The 23,578-nt window shown below is 40.2% G+C and overlaps 1 protein-coding gene across 5 annotated transcripts in view; it reads right to left on the reverse strand.

Annotated features, from left to right (window-relative positions):
- Nucleotides 1-23,578, reverse strand: part of Sybu (syntabulin) — a 104,222-nt gene that overhangs the window by 28,369 nt on the left and 52,275 nt on the right. For 4 of the 5 annotated variants that reach the window (XM_021216411.2, XM_029548039.1, XM_029548038.1 and 1 more), the window contains exon 4: nucleotides 16,685-16,882. In XM_021216411.2, coding sequence (XP_021072070.1) covers nucleotides 16,685-16,882 — 198 coding nt within the window. Of the gene's footprint in view, nucleotides 1-4,992; nucleotides 5,288-16,684; nucleotides 16,883-23,578 lie in introns of those variants that run through there. The other variant, XM_021216416.2, reaches the window with a different exon arrangement.

Raw genomic sequence — 23,578 nt, forward strand, 5'->3', positions numbered from 1 at the left:
GCCCCTGCTCCCCTACCCACCCACTCCCACTACTTGGCCCAGGCCTTCCCCTGTGCTGGGTCATATAAAGTTTGCAAGACCAAAGGGGCCTCTCTTTCCAGTGATGGCCGATTAGTCCATCTTCTGCTACCTATGCAATTCTACATGTTCTGTTTCCTTTCTTCTTTCTGCCTCTAGGAGAACCAGAGAAGAAACTGCAGTTCTTCGGGGACATGTGCCTGGGATACTGTGTTTTACTCCTGCTCCTCTTCCGGAGCTTGGGTGCAGGCAAGGAAGGGAAGGCAGTCTTTCTCCAGCAATGGGCTCTAGTCCTGTACCCCTATCACTGTCTATCAAAGGCAAACCACTCCTACTCTCAAGCTCCTATAAGTCTGGAGCTTCTGGGCACTCCCCTTTGCTGTTCCTTCCCTCTGATAGGGCTTTCTGCTTATTCTAATGAGATGTCTAGCTTTTAAAGAGAATGAAGGGTACTCACAATTAGATGAGGCTCTGCCCAAAGATTAGCTCTGCATGTCTATGGATTGTTTTAATGAAACCTTCCCCAGGATCTCACTCTCAGTGACAGCTGGCACCGAGCACACGTTCTCAGGCCAGGCCTTTGCCTGCCTAGCTAATCTGTCCCACCCACTATACAAGCTAACTTAAATTCAAGTGTACTCAATGTTCTCTGCTCTCTCTGCTTCTTCCTTCTCCACCCCAGGCATGATGTTTTATGAAAAAAAAAAAACCAAAAAGAACAGAAAAGCAAAGCAAAGCCTTACGAACAATGAAAGCTACTTTCTTTATGGCCACTGGAGAATGTTGGCAAGGATTGCAAAAACAAGGTAAGCAGGGTCTGGAAATGCCAGTAGGAAAATGCCCCGAAGCAATCAGATCCGATGTGACATTCATGTGCCTTACATTTACAAGCACCTGAAGAGATGAAACAAGGGTCCAAAGGACCAAGCCAACTGGAGTCAGTCAATACTACCTTGCCATCTAGAGTCACAACACCTCCTAGGCTCAATTGTGCCTTTTCACAAGCATCCCTTGAACACCTACCAAGTACAAGGTATTGGGCAAAGAAGGAGAGTGGAAAAATAGAGAAAACATTGGTTTAGGGTTTAAAAAAAACATGTACCTTTGAATTCCATCATATTTTTCAAGAATATGTGTTCAAGGTGGCAAAATTATCTTTAAGTGTAAGGAAATAAACACACACACACACACACACACACACACACGCACACGTACACACACCCTGTGGTATAATGGTCAGTACTGCTGTGAAGCAGAGGGTAGAATCTGAGAATACAAGGCATGTTTTCATGACAGGAGTTCTTCAGATGGAAACAGGTCACTGTTACGCTCTTTAATTCACACCCATTACAAATGTTCTTCTCCAGGCACACATCATGTGCAATGCTTAAGAAGGAAGAAGGGAAGTGACAAAGTCTAACACAACAAAATGTAATGAGTCAACTAAGAGAAAGAGCATGGAAATGATTGACAGAGTAACACAGAGAAAGAGGGTGGCCAGGTGGAAGGCAGGGTAAGGGAGAAGCGGAAAAGATAGTTTCTGTTCTAGAGAAGTTTATATCTCAATAAAGAATGGTTTAGAGATACCCATTAAATATAACCCAGAAACCATAATAAAAGCATAATATTTTGGTGGGCAACATTAGTGTGGAGCTGGACTCAGCTCTGTTGAATGGTGCAGAGACTGATGGTAGACATGCTATGCTGCAGAGCCCTAGCCAACTCTCAAGGTCCAAGCAAACCCCTTTAAGGGCCACAGCTTTGGGCTTGGCAGCAAGAAGACAGTGGTGCATGCACTCTGTAGCTTCCAAACCATCTCTCTTTATGAACTCTCTTCTAAACTTATGGTTGGGATCCCTCACTGCTACTGCTGCTCAGGAAGAAAAGCATTGGGTGTCAGGCTGTAAACCAGTATCAGGTTCTGGCATAGCACCCATGGCTCAAGAACAGTCAGGCCTGCTCCTAGTCTTTGGCAGAAATCAGATCTTCCTGGAAGAGACCTGTGGAGCTGCTTATCTTAGTAGCTGAAGTGAGCACAAGAAACCAGACTCAGGACTATCTGGTTTCCATGAACAATGTCACCACTGCATCAGCCAAGGGAACACCCCTCCACTTGATCAGCCACAAGCTCTATGGTTGGAAAAGGACTCAGCATACAGAACTGTTAATCAACACTGCCTAATGCTCCCAGGGGTCAACTAATGATATGACAGCAACCCAAACACTTAACATACAAACTGCGACAAGCTGCCCAAGCATATGAATGCATGGCTAACATCAATGGGAAAAATAAGGGCTTTTTTTTTTTTTTTAAAGACAGGTAAAACTGAAAGCTGCTTTGTTAGGAGGGATGACGTTAAAGATTTAATTGTCTTGGAACACTAGAAAAGAGGCTTACTAGATCATCTGAGTGATGTACATGTGGAAGGATGCTCAGCAAAAGGTAGGTGGGGGATGTGTATCTACAATGCCTCTTAATCTCTAGAGCCCCCACCTTAACCCATTTTTTTTATTCATGTGGGCTAGTGATATAGTCCTTTATACAAACACCACATTCTTCCCAGGGCAAACAGATGGAAGAAATAGAATATGCTAGAGAGAAAAAACCAGAAACAAAATGACAAAATGAAAATAACGTTGCAAAGTATAATCTAGGTCAGCTCTTCCCCTGCTTTAAAATAAGCACCAGCAGGCTCTGGGCATATGGCACCACCGATTTCTATTTTTCATTCCATTTATTTTTTTTTTTAAATTTTGATTTAATGTCATACAGAATTAGTGCAAAAGGAAAACTCCCAGCATGGGGCCTGTTTCTATACATACTAATCAGTCATTTCCCATCAATTCCTCTCCCACCATTCGCTGTTCTTTCAACTTAATGCAATTACTCTTTCTTTAAAATACTTTATCCCCTCCACTAACCATGAATGGAAATATTTTCAGGAAGTGAGATTAAAAACCTCAAGCCTAGATTTCAATTGTTACATACTCAATCCGTTGCATCAATATGAACTAGAATTGTGCTGTGGTTTAGCTTCCTTCACCATACTTCCACACTGTAAGCGCTTCAATAGCCACTGTTACCAGCAACACAGTCAATTGGAAAGTATTCTGTTATGCATGTGTAACTATTTAACAAAACACAAAGCAGCCTATCTGAAGTGGACAAAAAGTCAAAATGTTTTACTTTGGGATAGTTCCATTCTCTTGTACACTGGAACTCACGACTCCCTTCAAAATGCCAAGTGCTTGTAGATTCTTCGTACAATTCATAGGCTGAAAAAGACTGCTCAAGCTGTTATCTGAAACCTCCCTTGACTGCTCTGTGGTGTCACAATGATGATGACTACACTTATAGTAATCTTACTGTAATACCACCTAATATTTACAGGATGCCATATGACATCAAATTTTCAGAATAACCTTAGTTGATTGGCAATATTTTTTCTGCATATTTTAGGTGAAAGACAAAGACATTTTGAAGTCAAATTAAACACACACTTACACACATGCAATGTACATATGTACATATATACACACACACCACACATAGCACAAACGCACACATATACCATACACGAACTCATATATACACCATATACATACCATACACACCCTCACACCCCCCACACACATACACACCTTACTTTCAAAGATAAGAAAGAGAAATCTATGTCATTAGATACAGATATACAGATTTGCACATTGCTGTATCAACTGATATAAATGGTGGTTATAAAATAAAATATCCAGTTGCTGACCTAAAACTTGACCCATGTGACAAGTTGGAAACATAATAGTCATCAGTACATTCATGCTTTCGGGGGTGGAACCTTCTGTCATTTGGGCCAACCAACCACACTTTATGACTAACTGTTGGAAAACATGATACCAAATAGTATGTCCTCTGCTTGAATGGCCATGAATTATGGAAAACAAAATAACTTTACAATCTAGCACAGTGCTCTGTGTTCTCTCTCATTCCCCCCCCCCCCCGCCCCAAATATCAGCTTCTTTTACTTTATGGCCCACTTTTGTATTTGCAGTCATTTGTATATGTTGCACATCTATTGAAGTCATTCTAAAAAACCTTAATGTTATAGTTTTTAGACTGTTTAGCTAGAGTCAGAGTAACATATGTATAGCCATTCTAATGTTTTGACTAATAATTTTAACAGCACAGTCATTAATTATTTGCCTTGCAGATGAAAGGTACTTTAAGTTGACTCTTGTGTTTTACAACAGCGAGAATTCAACCTTTACACTGTTGGAATGTACACTAAAGAGAAAATATTCCATCAACTCAGACCACACAAATAAAAAAAATCTTCCACATTGCAACCCATAGACATGAAGAGTTTCCAAATTTCTAAGAATGCCATGGAAGAAAAGTAAATTAAAGTAGGTCAGACAGACGTGCCCTGAATATTTTTCATAGCTAAACAGCAGACATGGGCATCTTTCACTAATCACAGAAGCTGTCGCTCTCTCTTGATAATAAACACATCACATCTCAGCCTACACAGAGGCCCACTGCAAACCGTGGGAGGTGTCAATTAGCATTAATTGTGGCCTGCTTGTCTATTCCCCTAGCTCAAACACTCATTATGCCACACTCACTATTTACAAATGCACTACGCAATGCTTAGAGTAAAGAGAACAGGTTAAAATATAATCATCCAGAGTCATTTTAAACTTAACTTTTGGTATTAATTCACATACAAAAACTCACAAAAGATGAAGAAATTGAAACAACATATGTAGGCATTAAAGAAAAAAAAAACTTTAGTTATTGACACTGGATTCAGAATACCTAAATGGCAGAATTAAAATTTGTTTTTATTATATATTTGTATCCTATTGCAATTAACTTTACACACACACACACACGCGCGCACACACACACACACACACACACACACACACACACACACACAGCATATCCATTTACTTACTGTGACTAACAGTACTTACTAAGAGAGTAAGCTCCATAGACTTTCATGGCAAACACTGCCTTTGAAAGCAGCCTCCCACCACAGGCTGAGGTATGCCTTTTGCAGAAATACAGTGTGTGCAGCTCATCTCTCAGTAGAGTACAATCTCAGAGTGGGGTATCCATGGAGACGGAGCTTCCTACATGTGTAGGGCAAGGAAGTTACTCTGCTGGGCACCATAGCAACAGGAGGCAGAGGGAGAGCTGGCCTATCAGGGAAGAGCACTGAGCCTTTTCCCTGGTGACTGCAGCATTTCAAATGAAAGCATTGCCCTTGTGAATGGACACAAAGCATTTGCAGAAATACCAAATTGTCAAATGGAAGCAAACGCTTGCACACCAGTCACAGCTAATCCTTTGGCAATACAAGTACAAAGCATACAACCGTATTCCACATTTTGATTATAATACCCAAGTGAATAAGCCAGAAATGACACCAAACACCTACAGTGCTCTAAATCCAATGGCGAGCATGTGACATTTTGAGGGACAAGCTTGGGCACTGCATGAATTACAGCTATTTAAGTATGCAGGTCACTTCGCCACGCTGCCAGGCAGAGAAGAGCAGGGGAGCTCTGGTGTTCCGAGAAGGAGAAAATGGAATCTGGGGCTCTCTGGGACAACTGTAGGAACACTTTCCAAATAGGAGCTTTCTAGAAATAGACACTTCCAACTGAGTACTTCCTGACATCAGGACGATTCTTATCAAGACTCTACAGACAACAGACGCCCAATGGGAAGGGAGTATTCAAATGCTTGGACGTTGTGTAATTTGTAAACTCCTCCCATTTTTTTTTGGATTGCAATGAACGTGCTCATCCATTGAGTAAATACTGTTTGTCAGGCATAGGGTTTCTGCTGTAACACGGCATTCTGTCCAATGCTGACACTGACAACTGCAAAGGTGGAGGCTGTGTATATTTGTTTGCCAGTGCCATGTGGGACTTAGGCTCTTGTATTTGCTTTGCTCCAGGCCTCACGTCATTTATGACCCCCATAGCGTGGAGGAAAAGCTAAGTATTCATTATTTCTATGTACAACTGAGAAAAAGAGAGAACACTTCTCGGCATATTCTCCCTTCTGCTAGCCCTCCCTGAACCTGCTCAAGTCTGAGCTAGCTCACCCTACTTTCACGTCTAAATGTAAGTAGAGTACCTCCTTCCACAATTACCTCTCAAAGAATCAGGAATCTTTGTATACTGAGCCTCCCCCAAGCTGCTTATTGTAGAGTTCTCATAATTACCTTCTTGGAACAAAGTGTCATTTGAAAACCACATGTCAGTCTGAAATGACCCATGTCTGTGATGGCTCTGGCCATTCTCAGAGCTCAGCTGATGGGATTTCTTAAAATAAAAGGAGAACCTTAGATGTTAAATATTTTAAAACCCACTTTCTTTTGTTTCATTGTTGAGATTATAATCACATCATTTCTCTCTTCCTCTCCTCTTTCCAAATCCTCCCATACACCCCTCTTTGCTCTCTTTCAAATCTGTGGCATATTTTCCATTAATTGCTGTTGGTGGTGGTGGTGGTGTGTGCATGCATGTGTGTGGGTTCGCACATATTTCTAAATATAACCTGCTTGGTCTGTATAATATTACTTCTTTGTATGTTTTTGGAGATGACGATTTAGATGACCAGTTTGTGTGCACTTCCCTGGGGAAGATTATGTCTGTCTATCTCTGTCTGTCTGTCTGTCTTTCTGTGTCTCTCTGTCTCTCTCCGTCTCCGTCTCTCTATCTCCGTCTCTGTCTCTGTCTCCGTCTCCGTCTCCGTCTCCGTCTCCGACTCCCTCTCCCTCTCCCTCTCCCTCTCTCTCTCTCTCTCTCTCAGATTCCCGAGTTGCCTATATTTCTTTGTGCAGGGTTGAAGCTTTGTGGTCTTTTCCCTTTCACTTTGGCATGCTACTGCTGTCCTTGCTCAGCTCATGCTTAGGTAAGAAACTTATTTTCTAATTATTCCCAAGGAATGATATCCTGCACATTTTAAGGATCCCTTGTAAGCAATGAAGCAAGTGATTGGGTGTAGAGCCCATGAAACCCTACACCTCTTGCTATGTGATCTCAGGGACTGAATAGCTCTTAGTAGTGAAAGAACACTCAGATACCAACAGGATCAGAGAATAGCCAGCTATCCTTCTGCTATGCAGGGACCACTGTGACAACTTGTTGGTTATTTACTAATATCTATATCTACAGTCCATTCTTCTATGCTCACAGGTGACTAAGTTGTCCTGGGTTATAATTAGAAATGGCACGGGGCCCCCTTCATTCTGTCTTAAAGATGACCAAATGCCTCTCATGCTCCCCTTGTCCCTTCCCTCTACCTGGTACATGACAGGCATTATGGCCACTCAAGGAGGAGATAACTTTTGCAGCAGTTTAGCTGCCCTTTCAGCCTAAGCCACCCAAATACCTAAGTGCTATTCTGCAAGGGACGAAGAAATATAAGTTTAATCAGTGTATTTGGGGTTAATAAAAACCTATACCCTCATGATAAATGTAGGCTTATATACACAACCTATGGGAGTGACTATAAGACATGGACTCGACGTTGCTTTAACTTCAAAGAAAGTAGGCCAAGGCGAAGATGATTTGATCTGAAAAAGTAAAAAAGTAGCTCAAGAGATGAAAATGACTGAGGAAAACTTTTAAATATAGTATAAGTAGTTGGAGTGGTAGGGCACTTACAAGAACCAGTGAGTCAGAGGCAAGCCGACCTCTGTGAGACCAAGACTAGCCTCGTCTATATACAATGTCCCAGGTCAGCCAGGGCTACATAGTAAGACCCTGTCTACACACACACACACACACACACACACATACACACACACACACGTGTTATATATAAAGTCCTATATCTAAATCAATAAGACAGCATAAATACTCTTAATTAAAAGAAATACATTCAGCCAGGCAGTGGTGGCGCACGCCTTTAATCCCAGCACTTGGGAGGCAGAGGCAGGGGGATTGCTGAGTTCGAGGCCAGCCTGGTCTACAAAGTGAGTTCCAGGACAGCCAGGGCTACACAGAGAAACCCTGTCTCAAAAAACCAACCCCCCCAAAAGAAATATATTCTAAATCACTTATAACTTATGACTTCTTATATCCCAAACTCCCCAGAGTTGGCAAATCCAATGCTATTAAGAGAATGGAACCTTTGTGCTAAGTCATCTATGCTGTGCTTGTCTGCTTCCTCTATCTCCATCCTGCACTTAGCCATCTAGATTTTATATCCTGTTCAGTTGCACTAGGGAATTCAAGCTCTAAGAGTTACATGAGAAATCTCAAGCACATAGCTCGAACCGCATCTTCGCTCTTGAAGCCCTGACATGGTCTTCCATCACTCTGACAACACAGACTTCATCTTTCCCTTCTTCATTCACCATCCTGTTAGCCACCCACCTAAGTCCCAAGCTGGAAAGGATAGCCTCAGTTCTTCATGCCCTGCCTTTCCTGGTGACTAGCCTATGACCTTGCTTTATTCTCACAACTGAAACTTATCTCAGTATGCCCCTATGTTTCAGCTACATCCTCACATTTAAATTGGGTGACATGAGAGCAGACACCACATCATTCTCTCCTCTTCTCTATTCACTTAATGAGAATGCTGTCAGTACCTTGAAAACAGTTCATAGATATGTATCAAGTAAGCAGATAAGGTAGTGAATGCATACCCAGGAGGCAAACCTAGGTCTAGCAGAAACCTCTTAATTACATGATGAACTGAGGGTCCCCTTCCTTTAAACTCTCATGTAGGGTAATCATCATTATGCAATGCTACAAGTATTCTGTCAAATATATTATAATCATGTTTCGAAGCTAACCTCTGGTTGGTGCCATAGAGCCTATTTACTGATGCCTATTAGTGATGCCCTGATCCAGGTTAAGTGGTAGAAGAATTTTGCTACCTGATTTATTCAAGGAAACAGTCTCTGTCTGTCTGTCTGTCTGTCTGTCTGTCTGTCTGTCTGCCTGTCTGCCTGTCTGCCTGCCCCCCCCCTCTCTCTCTCTCTCTCTCTCTCTCTCCCTCCCTCTCACTCTCTCTCTCTCCATATTTATATGTACTTGTACCACTGTACAAGTACAACCAAATGCTATATTACAAATGCAGTTGTGAAGAAAACAATAAACTCAGGTCACTGGTACCTCTATTTAAGTCTACAGTATCTTCACAAGGAGCCTCCAATCTCCCTCTCTGGATTTTGGAAAATGTGACCAGTGATGGTTAGACTCAGCTGTCAACTTGACTACATCTGGAATTAACTGAAACCCAAGTACCCGGGCACACCTTTGTTGGGTTGAGGTAGAACACCTCTCCTAAACCTGGATCATTATTGATGAGATCCATTCTGGGCCACCATAACAACAGAAGGAAGCCTTTGCTTCTTGCCTACTTGGCCTCACTCTCACGGATAAGTTTATCAATCCTGAGCCATTCCTTTGCTTGTATTAAAACCTACTTTTTTTTTTACATTTCATTTTTTTATTAGATATTTTCTTCATTTACATTTCAAATGCTATCCCAAAGTCCCCATACCCTCCCCGTCCCTGCCCTGCTCCCCAACCCACTCTCTCCCACTTCCTGGCCCTGGCATTGCCCTGTACTGGGGCATATGATCTTCGAAAGACCAAGGGCCTCTCCTCCCATTCATGACCAACTAGGCCATCCTCTGCTACATATGCAACTAGAGACACAGTTCTGGGGGGGTACTGGTTAGTTCATATGGTTGATCCTCCTATAGGGTTGCCAACCCCTTTATTTTCTCTAGCTCCTTCTTTAGGGGTCCTGGGAGCATCCACTTCTATATTTTCCAGGCGCTGGCATAGCCTCACAAGAGATAGCTATATCAGGGTCCTGTCGGCAAAATCTTGCTGGCATATGTAATAGTGTCTGGGTTTGGTGGTTGTATATGGGATGGCTCTGTGGGTGGGGCAGTCTCTGGATGGTCCTTTCTTCTGTCTCAGCTCTGAACTTTGTCTCTGTAACTCCTAAACTGGCAACTCTCTAGGAATTCCTTGGGATTCTAGCACCAGACTAGGATTACTGAGACATGTAGTCTTATGGACAGAACAACTACCAGATCATTGGCTTTTTTCATCAGGAGACAGCTATTGTTGGACTACTCAGATCACAGCCTGTAAAGCCACTCTAAATTATACATATATATGAACATATGTAAACATATAAATATGAACACACATATATATGTAAATTAGTTCATTGTATCAGGGTATTCCTTTAGAGAACCCTGACTGATACCACAGTCCTCCTCTCTTGTTACCACAGGATGTGGGACTGACTGTAAGCTATTACAACCATGTATTTTTACCAAGCAGGTAAGTACTGGAACTCCTCAAGTATTCCCATTCTTTTGCAGACACTCTTTAATAAGTGTTTCTCCGATATGGAGGAAATAAAAAGCCCAACCTAAAACACATATATATGCAGGATTCATAGCTCTTGCTTTGCAAGTTTGCATATGAAAGATGTTTCCAGGTTTACGTCTGTCACGCTGAGGACTGACAAAGCAGCTCACAGGTGGGAGTGGTTGGCTGTATCTCCCTCAGTCTGAGAGGCCTGTGTGGCTTCCTCAATGCATCAGAGTAAGTAGTGAGCATTTGGCAGACCCCCAACTCAGTGGCTGCAAACACTGGCCACGCAATAAATCCTAGGAGACTGGGATTTGGACAGCGTTGTCTTCGAGAGGATTACGATTCACTAATTCTTCGGGGAAGCCCACTAAGGTCCATTTGGCACCATTATTTTGATTGAGTACGTCATCAAAGGCACAGATGGGAGGAAAGGCATGAGAGTAAATATGTAAACCAACCATAGAGATAAACACTGAAGTACGCTCATTACATCCGTGTTTGATGCTGCTGTTTTGGTCCTGCTGGGATAGTATGAAATGGTCTACCACAAAACATCATCTGCTGTGCTCCTTGTGAACATTTTCTCTCAGCATGAGAACTTCAGAGTCCCATTTTACAGTAACTTCAAATGCTCTTTTAGTCAAAGTAATGATCTTCCTTTGAGAACCTAATAAGTTAGAGTTCTTATCTCGTGTTCCAGCTTTGTTCTTTTGCTGTGATTTGACCAAAAAGCAACTTAGGGGAAAGAAAGGTTTGCTGTGCTTTTAATGCTAGGTTCCAGTGTAGCATTCAGGGAAGTCATGTCAGGAACCTGGAGCAGAAGCCGCAGAGGACTGCTGCTTACTGGCTTGCTCTCTGCCTCATGCTGAGCCAGCTTTCTTATCTTTCCCAGTCCCACCAGCCTATGGATATCATTGCCCAGAGTGGGCTAAGTCCTCCCTCCCATACCAGTCATGAATAAAGGTAAATTCACAGAAGCTTCCATCATTTTTAGGTCATGTTAAGTTGGCAGTATAAACCAGCCAGGACATCAAGAAAATGGTAGACTGAATTCTATCACCAAACATTGTCATATTCATATACTCTCTGCCCTTCTCCCTCTCCCTACCCTCACTCTGTGTGTGTATAAAAACATAGTTGTCTTTATATTCTCTGTGTTTCTGTTTATTTATACTTATAAGTATGTGTGTGTGTATGTGTGTGTGTGTGTGTGTGTGTGTGTGTGTGTGTGAGATGTTAAAATTAAGTGAGTTAAGAGCTTGAATTTTGCCAAGGACAGTGAGTATTCAGTAAAACTCTCAGATTTCTTTCTATTGGTATTACTGGTACTCTACAAACTTTGTAGAGAGTGGCTTCACTTATGATTAAATGAAAATAATGTAGGACCATGACATTCCTTTAATGTTTACATCCTGTCTTCATGATTTATTTCACTGGTTTGCTTTAAAACAGCTCATGTTCAACCTTCTGAAAGTAACTGATATTACATTGCCATCAGCTGTAGTTATCTCCATGTACCCATGACTATATTGGATAAAGTAAAATAATAAGAATTTTTAGATATTTATAAATAATATATGTGTTTAAATATATGTATATACATATTTATGATTTATACCAGTATATCTTTTTAGATTGTCACAGTGCTCTACTCTATTTAAAATTACATTTTTTGAGGCAGATCTTACAACTTCTGTAGTGGTTAAAAGTAAGGAGTGTAGTTGTCCTATTTAAAATCCATTTATAAGAGCTGTGATCTGGGATGAGTTACTAAACATCTTTGTATTTTATTGTTCAGAACTGCAAAATATAGAATAATGACATCAACTTTTTTGTACAGATGTTAAAATTAATTGAGTTAAGAGTTGGAATTTTGCCAAGGACAGTGCGTCCTTAGTAAAACTCTCAGCTTTTCTTTCTGTTGGTATTACTGGTAATCAGCCATATTTCAGAATGCTTGCCAATCCTCAAAGTAAATTTAATTTCAAATATTTCCACTTATCTATTTCAATGTCAGAAACAGATTTTAGTCTATGCTTGAGGCTATACTTTGCTGCTGCAGTCTTTTGCTTATGGCTGCCAAGATGTGAAGAAATTAACTCCGTGTCGAAGAACACAAAGAATAGAAAGTCAAGCTGGTGTCTGTGTAGAGTCTTCTTTCACCCACACTCACCAGGGTTTGTGGTACTGGAACACATTCTGCAGATCACTGAGGAGAAAGTAAACAGAAACCCAGCTACAAACCTTTCCATCTACAGCGGTGACCGGTCTGCAAATAAGCTGGTGCAATGGTGGCACAACACTGTGGGAGTAACCAACTACTATCTGATTGGGTTGAAGGCCCACTCCGTGAGATGGAAGCCATCCCCAACACTGCTTAGGGAAAACCCTAATATTTCTATTCTGATAAAAGAACGTGGCAGTGAAATGATTCCTAATAACAGTCAGCTATATTCATAGACTATTTTCTCTCTCAGCCATCATCAGAAAAGCTCCCGCCGGCACTAGATGGAACAAATACAAAGACCTACAATAGAATGATGTGTAGAGAGTGAAAGACTTTGTAATATTCAGTCCTAAATGGAATGTCTGCTTCCCCTCAGAGCTGTAACACTTACAATATTTTCATCAAACCTTGCCCACCCCGCTCAGACCCTGAAAGGATGGAAGACACCAAGGATACAAACACTTCTACAGACCACAGGTCGCAAACACATGTAAACTTGCAGAGACTGTGGCAGCATGAGCCTGCACAGGTCTAAGCCAAATGAGCTCTCAGCACTGAGATGGGAACGAGATACATGCCCCAATTCCTAACCCAGAAGTTATCTACAATTGATAATTCTCACAAAAGAAAAATTAGTTTTCTACAACAGTCACTGGGGATACAAACTACTTAATGGCAGGCTCCATGTCCAGCAGTAGATGGTCAACACAAAATGAATTCAATAGAATTTTGAAGGATCTCGGGCTGGAGAGATGGCTCAGTGGGGTTAAGAGCATCGACTGCTCTTCCGAAGGTCCTGAGTTCAAATCCCAGCAACCACATGGTGGCTCACAACCATCCGTAATGAGATCTGACATCCTCTTCTTGGGCATCTGAAGACAGCTACAGTGTACTTAGATATAATAATAATAAATAAAACTTAAAAAAAAAGAATTTTGGAGGATCTCTTGTGTATATGTTTTGGCATTTAGTTGATTTGGCTTTTTATGGGATTTCTGTGTGGACAAACGTGTGCGTCTCTGCGTCTATATGTGTTTCTTGTGCATTTTCTTTAACTGGCTTTCTTCTGTTTTGTTTGTTCATTCTGTACTATTCTGGTTTGTTTGTTTTTATTTATTTTTTTTTAAAATTTTATTATTGTTTCTTAGATGCCCATTTGTTTTCCAATGAGAGAGAAAGAAAGAAAGAAAGAAAGAAAGAAAGAAAGAAAGAAAGAAAGAAAGAAAGAAAGAAAGAGTGTGGATTTGAATGCAAGAGCAGGTGAGGAAGATCTGGGAGGCGTTGGGGGAGAGAAAACAATATAATCATCCTGTTTTCAAAACAAACAAACAAAAACAACAAAACCAGATGGCAGTTATAAAGTGGTGGCTAATGCTTGGAATCTCAGCACTTAGCAGGCTAAGGCAAAAGGATTGCTGTGAGTTCAAGACCCACCTGCACACACTGAAAAAAATTCAAATTCCAAAGAGACAACTGGAAGAGCTGCACCTGGCGCTGCACCTGGCGCTCTGCCTGGCATGCTAACTTTCAGACCTGCACTGGTGCTCTGGGAGCAGAGGTTGTAAGAATGGATTCAGGTAAGGGGCCAACTAGTTGTATCACTTCACTAAACTAATCCCGAAGTAGACAAACGACCAGGAACACATCTGGGCTTCACCGTGTAAAAGGGCTCTATTAAGGGAACCAGGGATGACTAATCACTAACGTAGTTGATACCTTCTGGGTTTTCTAGCAAATGCCTCTTGGATGTGGGAATTTTTTTTTTTTTCTCTAGAAGTAACCAATCCTGGGCCATTGTTTTGAGGTTATTATAGTTCAGCCAACCAGGTCTCTAATTTCAGTAGCTGGTGATATCTGATGCCTAGGCTAAGGAGATACCGCGGCATCTTTCAAATGCAGATTTCAACATTTCAGCTTCTGGGTAGATTTCTTGGCACTAACTACTCATCCCTTCAACTGCCTCCAGTGATTCTTTTCCTCTTATTATTCCTATTTGTTTCAGTTGTGTAATTTTGCCTACTCCCCACCTTTCTAGCCAATCTGTGGACAAAGGTTTTAATACTTTAATTTGTAAAATAGTGTCAGTGGATTCTTTTCTTCCCAGGGTTAAGATATTCTCCAAGTAGTGAATCAGCAACTACAAGTTGACTCTGGAATATTTTAATGGACTTGCAGCAAACCAGTTTCACTTCTGGGTACAATAGCTTACAATCCTGACAGCACCCACAAACAGGTCTAGTGTATGTGGGAGCAGGTGAGTGGCGGTGGTGTGTGTGACCACCCGGTTCTTCAGAAAGCCACCAGGGGAGAAGACGTTCATCCCTTTCCTTTTGATCTGTGCTATCACTCAGATTTATCATACTGTGCTCTGCCTTGAATTACAAACTCCCTCAAAATGGGGTCACGCGTGATCACCATCTTCACACTGCCCTCCGACTGAACTCATTGGACAAAGAACACAGTCCATTTCCCACGGAAGTTTCGACTGGACTCTTAGCTCATGACAAACACAGATGCATCCTTCCATGTTTTGCAAAAGTGGGGGAAAAAGCGAAGCTGGAAAGCAGATTCACCATCCAACAGTACTGCAGGAATGCTTTGCTTCACTCTTTGATGCAGCTTTTAATTAAATCTGCATAGTTAGGAACCAACAGAAATCCAAATGACAGATGGCCTCTCAGAAGTTTCCAGTAGGAGTTTCTGCCTGGCAGGAAGGCTTTTCCTGCCCAAGGCACCACAGGGCTCTGTTGGCAAAGAGCATGCTTGCTTGCTTGTTATTCACCTTTTCCAAGCCCTTCCTGGCAGGTTTCTCTACTGGATTACATCACCATCTCAGTGGCCATTATTTGTTCTTTATGCTACTGTCCTCAGGGACATTTCAGGGACTACTTTCTGACGTAGGGACAGCACTGTTCCAAAATCTAGAGCAATGGACCTAAAATAAAGAGTCCCTGATCCCCAAAGTGATAGCCACTAATTGCTTGCTATTTTAATAAACTGATATTGGTTTTAATGAGTTGCCTTTTAAAAGAAAGTAGAACATACATCTAGAACTGATGGTGAGATTTGGCTAAGGGTCTAGTGGGGCTGTGGATAACAGATGGCTTTATTTTAACCTGAGAGCAGGGCCTTCCTGAACTTTAACAGCCTCTGTCTCTGCATTGTATTAATTGTAAGAGTCACCCGAGGGCCTTGCTTCCTGGATTTCCTCTCTTTATATTTATGAGATGGACAGGTTGACTCAGCCCAAAGTTCAGAGACAATGTAGGTAGTTTTTCTCATACAAGGAATTTACTGCACAGAATTGGACTCCATTCAAGAGCAGCAGGGACTCTCACATTGACAATGTTTGAAACAGTAGTTGACTGAGAAAATACAAGTAAAAAGGTCAACAAAAGATCTCTTAGATATCATTAGTGTCTATGAGCAAAGAAATCAGAGGGTTTGTCTCCAGTGATACTTTTGGCCAAGGGTCATTAAATCTCAATAAACCAGATCCTAAGGCACAAATACACACAAAAAACTTGCTTCGGATGGTTACACACTACACTTAATTGCTAGCAACTATTGCATTAAATATTCTACATCCTTTAAAAAGGTTTCTGGGTCCTGTGTACATGAGTCATTTCTGACTTGATAGGCAGGTTTTGGATGGAAATCTCTTATTGCACCTTATCTCCTTAAAGGAAGAACACACCAATTCATTATCCAATACCAAATGGCCATCCCTGAAAATGTACACACATGTAATATTATACAGGCTAGGCAGATGCATATATATATATATATATATATATATATATATATATATATAATGGAATAAAAAGATACCATTAGTTTACAAAGGAGCAAAGAGATATATGAGAGGGCTTAGGACAAAGAAAGGGAAGTGGAAATTTAATGATGTTATAATCTCATATTTAATTACATAGGTAATCTAACATATATATATATATATAATATATATATACAATTTAATGATATAAATAGACATATATAATCTCATATAATTATATTAATCTCAAAAATAAAAGAAATAGATTTTAAAATATGAGTAGTAAGGGTACTTACCTGGCTTTATGATGCCTCCCTTGGATTCTTTTTTATAACGAGCTGATTGAATACTTCCCTCACCAACCATTCCAATCCTACATTTCTTCCTGGTAAAGTCTTCATCGCTTCCAGGGCAAAAGCCAATGGGACTGTGCCCTGTGTCTGAGGGAGTCTTCACAGGCGATACCGACTGGCTGCTGGGACAACCTGTGTCATCTAGGAGACAGAAATCCATGAGTTTTGAGTCATGGCACAGGGACGCCAGCTATGTAGTCTGCACATGCGCATGAATGAGTGGCTTGTAGGATCCAAGTAAACTGGGCATGACCATTAGGATCCTTCTTTTGTCTTTGCCATACTTTTTATACTTTTTGGCCACTCACATTGGCAAAGAAAATACTATTTTAAGAATTTCCTTAGAGTTTCTATTGCTGGGACAAAAACACCATGGCCAAAGAGCAAGTTGGGGAGAAAAGGGTTTAGTTGGCTTACAATTCCATATTGCTTTTCATTATGAAAGGAAATCAGGACAGGAGCTCAAACAGGATCCTGGTGGTAGGAGCCATGCAGGAGCATGGCTGGGTGCTACTTACAGGCTTGCTCAGCCTGCTTTCTTATAGAACCCAGGAATATCAGTCAGGGATGGAACCACCCACAGTGGGCTGAACTCTCCCCAGATCATCACTAATGGAGAAAATGCTTCACAGCTGCATCTCATAACAGAGACTTTTCCCTCGCTGATGACACTAGCTTCTATCAAGTTGACACAAAACCAGCCAGCCATATACCTTATAAGCCTTTCCATCATAAAGACTTCTGAAACATACATTTCTTACTCAAAGCATATGTCTACTTGAATATTTTATATGGTACAATTTTGGTTTATATTTGTCCACAGATTTTAGTTTTGGGCTTTGCTTGTTTGTTTTTGTTGTTGAGACAAAGTCTTACTAAGTTTCCCAGGCTGGCCTGAAACTCACAGAAATCCATCTTTCCCTTCCTCTCAAGCACTGGGAAGTGTGTGCCATCAGGCCTTGCTGACCACAGGTACTTGGATTGGGTAAGTAATTTAAAATTCAGAAGAAAAACTCAAGGTAATTAGCATGCACTTCTCAGAAATGTTTTTGTTAGGAAAATAAAATGACTTGAATATTACTGACATTGCCTAAGCTTTTTGACCACATGGCTCATCATGGTTAATAGAATTTCCTGTGAGTCTCTGAGTTTAGAAGTTCAAAGAAGCAGAAAGACATTATCTTATAAGCACATATATACAACCCAAAATAGTCCAAACAGATCTACTCCTACTTGTAGTAAACTGGAAAAATAAATACTAAGTTTCATGATAGCTAAGTATAGGTAAGGTCATTCATTGTGTTAAGCTAATGTGTACATTATAGGGTGATTAGTACAGATGCCTATTAAGAAACAGAAAACTCACATTGTTGTCTCTTATAAATGCTTTCCTTATTTATTAAAGTATTTAGGATGTTTGATTCATTAATTTAAGATCTAATGAGAATTACATGAGAATTTAGGACCAAATTAATGTTATTTTCACATACACATACTCAGCAAAATTTTAAACTTTTATTACTCGACTCCTTTTTACAAAAGAAAATTATTTTGATTTCAATTTCAGAATTACTTTACCAATTTAATGGAAGATTGTAAGATGATACATACCACTAATAATATTAGAACTATTGAGTTTTTATGAGTGTTAGAGTACCCAGAGTGATGTGTCATCTACCATAGGCTTTCCTGGGTCTCCACAGCTGGAATAAGGACGGCATAGAAGTGGGGCTGAGTGAAATCTAAGGACTTCATGAGTCGTGCCTAGGCTTTCTCTAAAAAGGAATCGCCATTGCCTCCATTTCTGGCTTCTGCTTGATTATCATTATGTAATATCCCAGTTCCTAGAACAAAATGAACCTGGCACGTCAAGACAATGTATTATTTATTGCTTTTATTTTAACTTTTAGACATATTACTTTGCATGAGAACGTCCACAGTTTGTTTCTAGAAGTGAATGGTAGTTAGCACACTGTGTCTGCAAATGCGCTGTATTCTTCCTTAGTTGCCAGTGACTTTTGGCCCTGTGACCCAGAGGTGGGCCCCTCTATGGGCTGAGACTGCCCAGCTATCCTGTCACATGCTATTTGTGCCTTCCCCTCCATTTGTTTGCCTTTGTTTCAGTGAAAATAAAAATCAGAACTCCTCTCTCAGGGTGCAAATTTGCTTACTGGGTCAGACTCCAGCAATGAATACACATATCTTTATATTGCCTAAGAGAAACTTTTCCCATTCTAAAGGAGATAAATTCAAAATGAATGTGGTCAGAGCACTCAAAATTGCTTACTGCCTGTGCAATGATTTATTTGTGAATCAGAGCCACCAATTATTTTTAAAAAGATATTGTATCCAGATAAATAAACATTTATGGTTTAGAATGTCTTTCTTTCTTCTTGAAAGTACACAGAATCAGAGGGATAAAATTAAGTGATTTCTAGTTGGGAAATGAGTGTCTAGAAAAGCTTTTGAAATTACATTTTAAATAAATAGGAATCAAACATGTTTTGCTTGGTTCTGTGACATTCTTCTAGAGTTAAAAAAAAAAAAAGCATAACAGAGCATCTTTTTTTCCATTGTGACTTCACCAGCTGCTGGAATTAAGTGCTATCTACAGTTTAGGTAAAATTTAGGATGTGACACTTGGGGCACTGTGGAAGAAGCAGTGGCAATTGTTCACCTGGAGTCCGTGGTCCACTTGCCATCAGGATTTACAGCCTTAAATCCAGGAGACAGGATTGAAAAGTTAAATACATAAATCAACCTTGGACTCTGGGTACCTCCTAAAAGCATTTTATCACTACGTATAGGAGAAACAGTGGCAGTGATCACCTCTGCGTAAACACCAGAGGCTGCATAGCTGCAAAGACATCGCCTAGAGGAGGACCTAATTGAAGACTGTCTGACAAACCAAGGATTGAGGCAGACAATGTCAGCCAATCAGGAACTGTTGTTTCGAGATATTTTCGGGGGGGGGGGACCTACAGGGATGGAGGGTATTAAAGGAGCTTGCAGCAGCATTCACATGAGCTTGCTGCAGTATTTGTCACCTGGAGCCACCTCACGTCCAACCCCCAAGGGCAGGTAACAGGGTCAGACAGCCAACAGTCCAGGGCACAAGCAGCATCTGGCACCCAACAAGGTCTGTCATATTTGTCATACCATACTGAGGTTGGGGAAACACTAGCCAGAAGAAGGGTTTTCTTAACAAATATGTACCAAATTTTGGCACTGAAGGGGCTCACAGTTATTGGGTCCACTCAGCAACCTGATTCAATTTACAAAGAAGCCAGAGAGAATTTGTATGTATCACTGCATTTGAACATTTTTTGTCTCAACTGAGGAGCAAAGGCAAGCAAACATGCAAAAGATCAACAGGTGCTCACAGTGGCCGGTGCTCTCTGCCTGATTTTTCTATGGAACCCACACTAACAGAGGAATGTAACTGTGAGAGAACAGAGCTATCATTTTTGCTCTGGTCAGGATAGACTGTGAACTTCATGTGCCAGAGAATCACCTGGTCACCCATAGTACCTGAGGGATTTCCTCTGTGCAGCCCTGAAGGAAAGGTTATCCTTTCAAGTCCTCTTGGGGCTATGTGTCTGCTCTTACCACTTTGGGTGAAAATAACACTCACTTTCGAAATTCTGTACTTCCAGTCACAGAATTTCCAGTTTCGAGATACTTCCAGTTACCATTTACAGTCACATTCTAAGAACAGCAAAGTCAAGCTGTTGATCTTTGGGTTTATATTCAATCTTACCATTGTGAACTGACATTATTATTGAGTATACATTAAAGAGATAGAGTTATTGGGAACTAGAGAGGTAGTTCAGTGGTTAAGAGCATTTTCTGCTCTTAGAGAGGACCCAGGTTCTATTCCTAGCACCCACATGACAATTCACAATAGTCTGGAACTCTAGGTCCATGGGATCTGATGCCTTCTTCTGATCTCTGTGGGTACGAGGCACACACATGATACCTATGTGTATATAGTATATTTATGTAGGCAAAACATTTTTACATAAAATTAAAGTAAATCTTTTTTAAAAAGACATGTAGTTTTTGGATCCACTATACTTATTAAATGGAGTGAGCCTTCTGTTTCCCACTGCTACTGACTTCTAAACTTGCCTGTATAATCTATAATCTGACAATCACGCATTTATAAATGGAGCATTTATTGCTTATTTTAATATGAAGAAATTATTAATGACAAACACTTCTAAATAATAAATTGAGGGAACTATTTCTGGGCAGGAAATGGAAGAAATCCTTAGAGATTCAGGTTGCTGGTAGAATGCCTGTGATAGGTCAAGATGAGGCTTCAGGAAGAAACTATGGACAACTGTTGGTCTGCGGGAGGGAGAGGAATTGAAAACACACACACACACACACACACACACACACACACACACACACACCTATTATGCAACTGAATGTTTACGTTTCTTTGATTTATAGTAGGTATGCCTGCTCTAGAGCACTTGATAAAAACCATGGGCAAAAACAACTTAGTGGAGGGGAGGGTTGATTTTAGTTTACCCTTCCAAGTCAGTGGGTCATAGAAGGAAGTCAGCAAAGGAAATGAAGCAGAAGATATAGAAGAAGACTTCTTCCTGATTTACTAAATGGCTCATGTTCAGCTGGCTATCTTATAGAACCCGGCACTGCCTGCTCAGGGATAGTACAGTTGGCTGGGCTTTCCTACATGGATTACCAATCAAGAAAATATCCCCAGGCCAACGTGATGCAGGCAGCCTTCAGTAGGTTTACTCTTCTCACATGACTCTAGGTTGTGTCAGGTTGGCAATAAAAACTAACAAACATAGCTCTTATATTTTAAAGAACCAGGACTACTACTACAATGAGATTCATTTAAAAATATGGGTTAATTTCCTTCTGGGGTCTATGATTTGAATTCCCACTAGATAGGTTCAGGATGGCTACTTTTAGAAGTTAGGTAAAAGCAATCCTGCTTAAGACTATTCCTAAGTGATCTCCACCTACAATGAAGTCGAACAATTTAAATTTTGTTTAATTTATCTATTAAGAAATGGTCTTCCAATCTTGGTGTCACATACCTAAAATTAGGGCTCTTAGGAAGCTAAGTCGGGGGCCAGGCATGGTGGAAGTAGAGGTAAAGGCAGGTGGATATCTGAGTTCAAGGCCAGCCTGGTTTACATAATGAGTTCCAGGACAGCAAGAGCTATAGGGACCTTGTTTTAAAAAACCCCAGAAGAAGTTAAAACAATCCATCAACAACCCAACAGAAGAAGGCTAAGGCAGGAGGATTGCCAGAGGTATTTCTGTTGTTGTTGTTGTTGTTGTTGTTGTTGGTGGTGGTGGTGGTAATGTGATTGTTCAGTTGTTTAGCATCTGTCCATATAGAATTAAGAGCAGGGGAAAAATACTGAGAGTCTCAGGAACCCTTGGAAGTTGCTGTCTATACAAAGCATGGTAACAAGTAAAGAAACACACCCACAGAGTAGTTTTCACACAGTTGATTGGGAGAAAAAAGTCCTTAAGGTCTGTAAAGATAGCTGGGGGGGGGGGGAGACTAGGAGCTATTGTGGTTCTATTGGCAGGACGTTAAAAAGCTTATTTGGGTAGGGGGAGCCATTTTGTTTTCTGAGACCATTCAGTATAGTTAAAATTATATAAGTATAAAAAAAGTATAAAAGTATACTACAAATTAAAAAAGTATGTTTATGTATTCTATAAAGTAATTTTAATCTTATTTTAAGTGTGCTGTGCCAATTTAAAAAATTAAGGAAATTTTTAAAAACTCATGTGTTTATGTTAAAAACTTTAATTGAACTTAGCAATTTTAAGATTAGCACTCAGTACATATAAATAAGTAAATAAATAATAGAAAATTGTAGTTGTTAACTAGGAAAAACAGAAAACAATTTGGCCTATTTGATTCATTAGATTAAAAACCATAACAACAAATATGCTTTACTTGCTTTCTGTTTATAAATATTTTAATAAACATTAATAGAGAGGCTTATTAGTATGCTAGGGAGCATTTCACCTGGAGCCTGATAGCTTAGCAAGACAGAAGCTATGGAACAAGACCAAAATAGGGCTCCTTTAGCCAAGGATGGGAGGTTTGAGCAGCTAAGAGTACAGACTAGAAATGAGTGGTAATGATCGTATAGGAAAATCTGTGAATTACACACACACACACACACACACACACACACACACACACACACACACATATTTATATAATTTAATATATATGACATTAACTTACTATTTTAACTTTTACCTTCGTAATCTTTTGAACATTCAAATATTTCCTATTTTGCCAAGTCTCTACAAATGTTCATTTTTCTTTCAATAATTTTTGAGAACATGTTTCCCTGTGTAACAGAGCCCTGGCTGTCTCAGACTTGCTTTGTAGGCCAGGCTGGCCTCAAACTCACAGAGATCCACCTGCATCTGCCTCCCAAGTGCTGGGATTAAAGAGGTGCACCACCATATCAGCATCTTTCAATAATCTTTATATTATTATAAAGTATATAATACTTTAGCACATGCTTCAAATATTGTTTTCTATTTAAAGATCAACTAAATAAAGAGCCACACTATTTTCTAGATTACTATAGTTTCATTTTTTTATTTTTATTAAACTTATCTGGAATTCATTAAAAAGTTCAGTGTCAAGGTTATATCGTAACTATTATTTTATTATATTTTTAGGTTTACAGTGCTTTTACATAAGAATTTGAAAGAACTAAATAGTTTGGCAAGTTAATTTGTACTTCTAAAATCTTAATATCACCAAAATGTTTACATGTATGTGTAAATGTGTAATATAAAATTTCCTGA

Source organism: Mus pahari, chromosome 17, assembly GCF_900095145.1.
Source record: "Mus pahari chromosome 17, PAHARI_EIJ_v1.1, whole genome shotgun sequence".
Classification (NCBI taxonomy): Eukaryota; Metazoa; Chordata; class Mammalia; order Rodentia; family Muridae; genus Mus; species Mus pahari.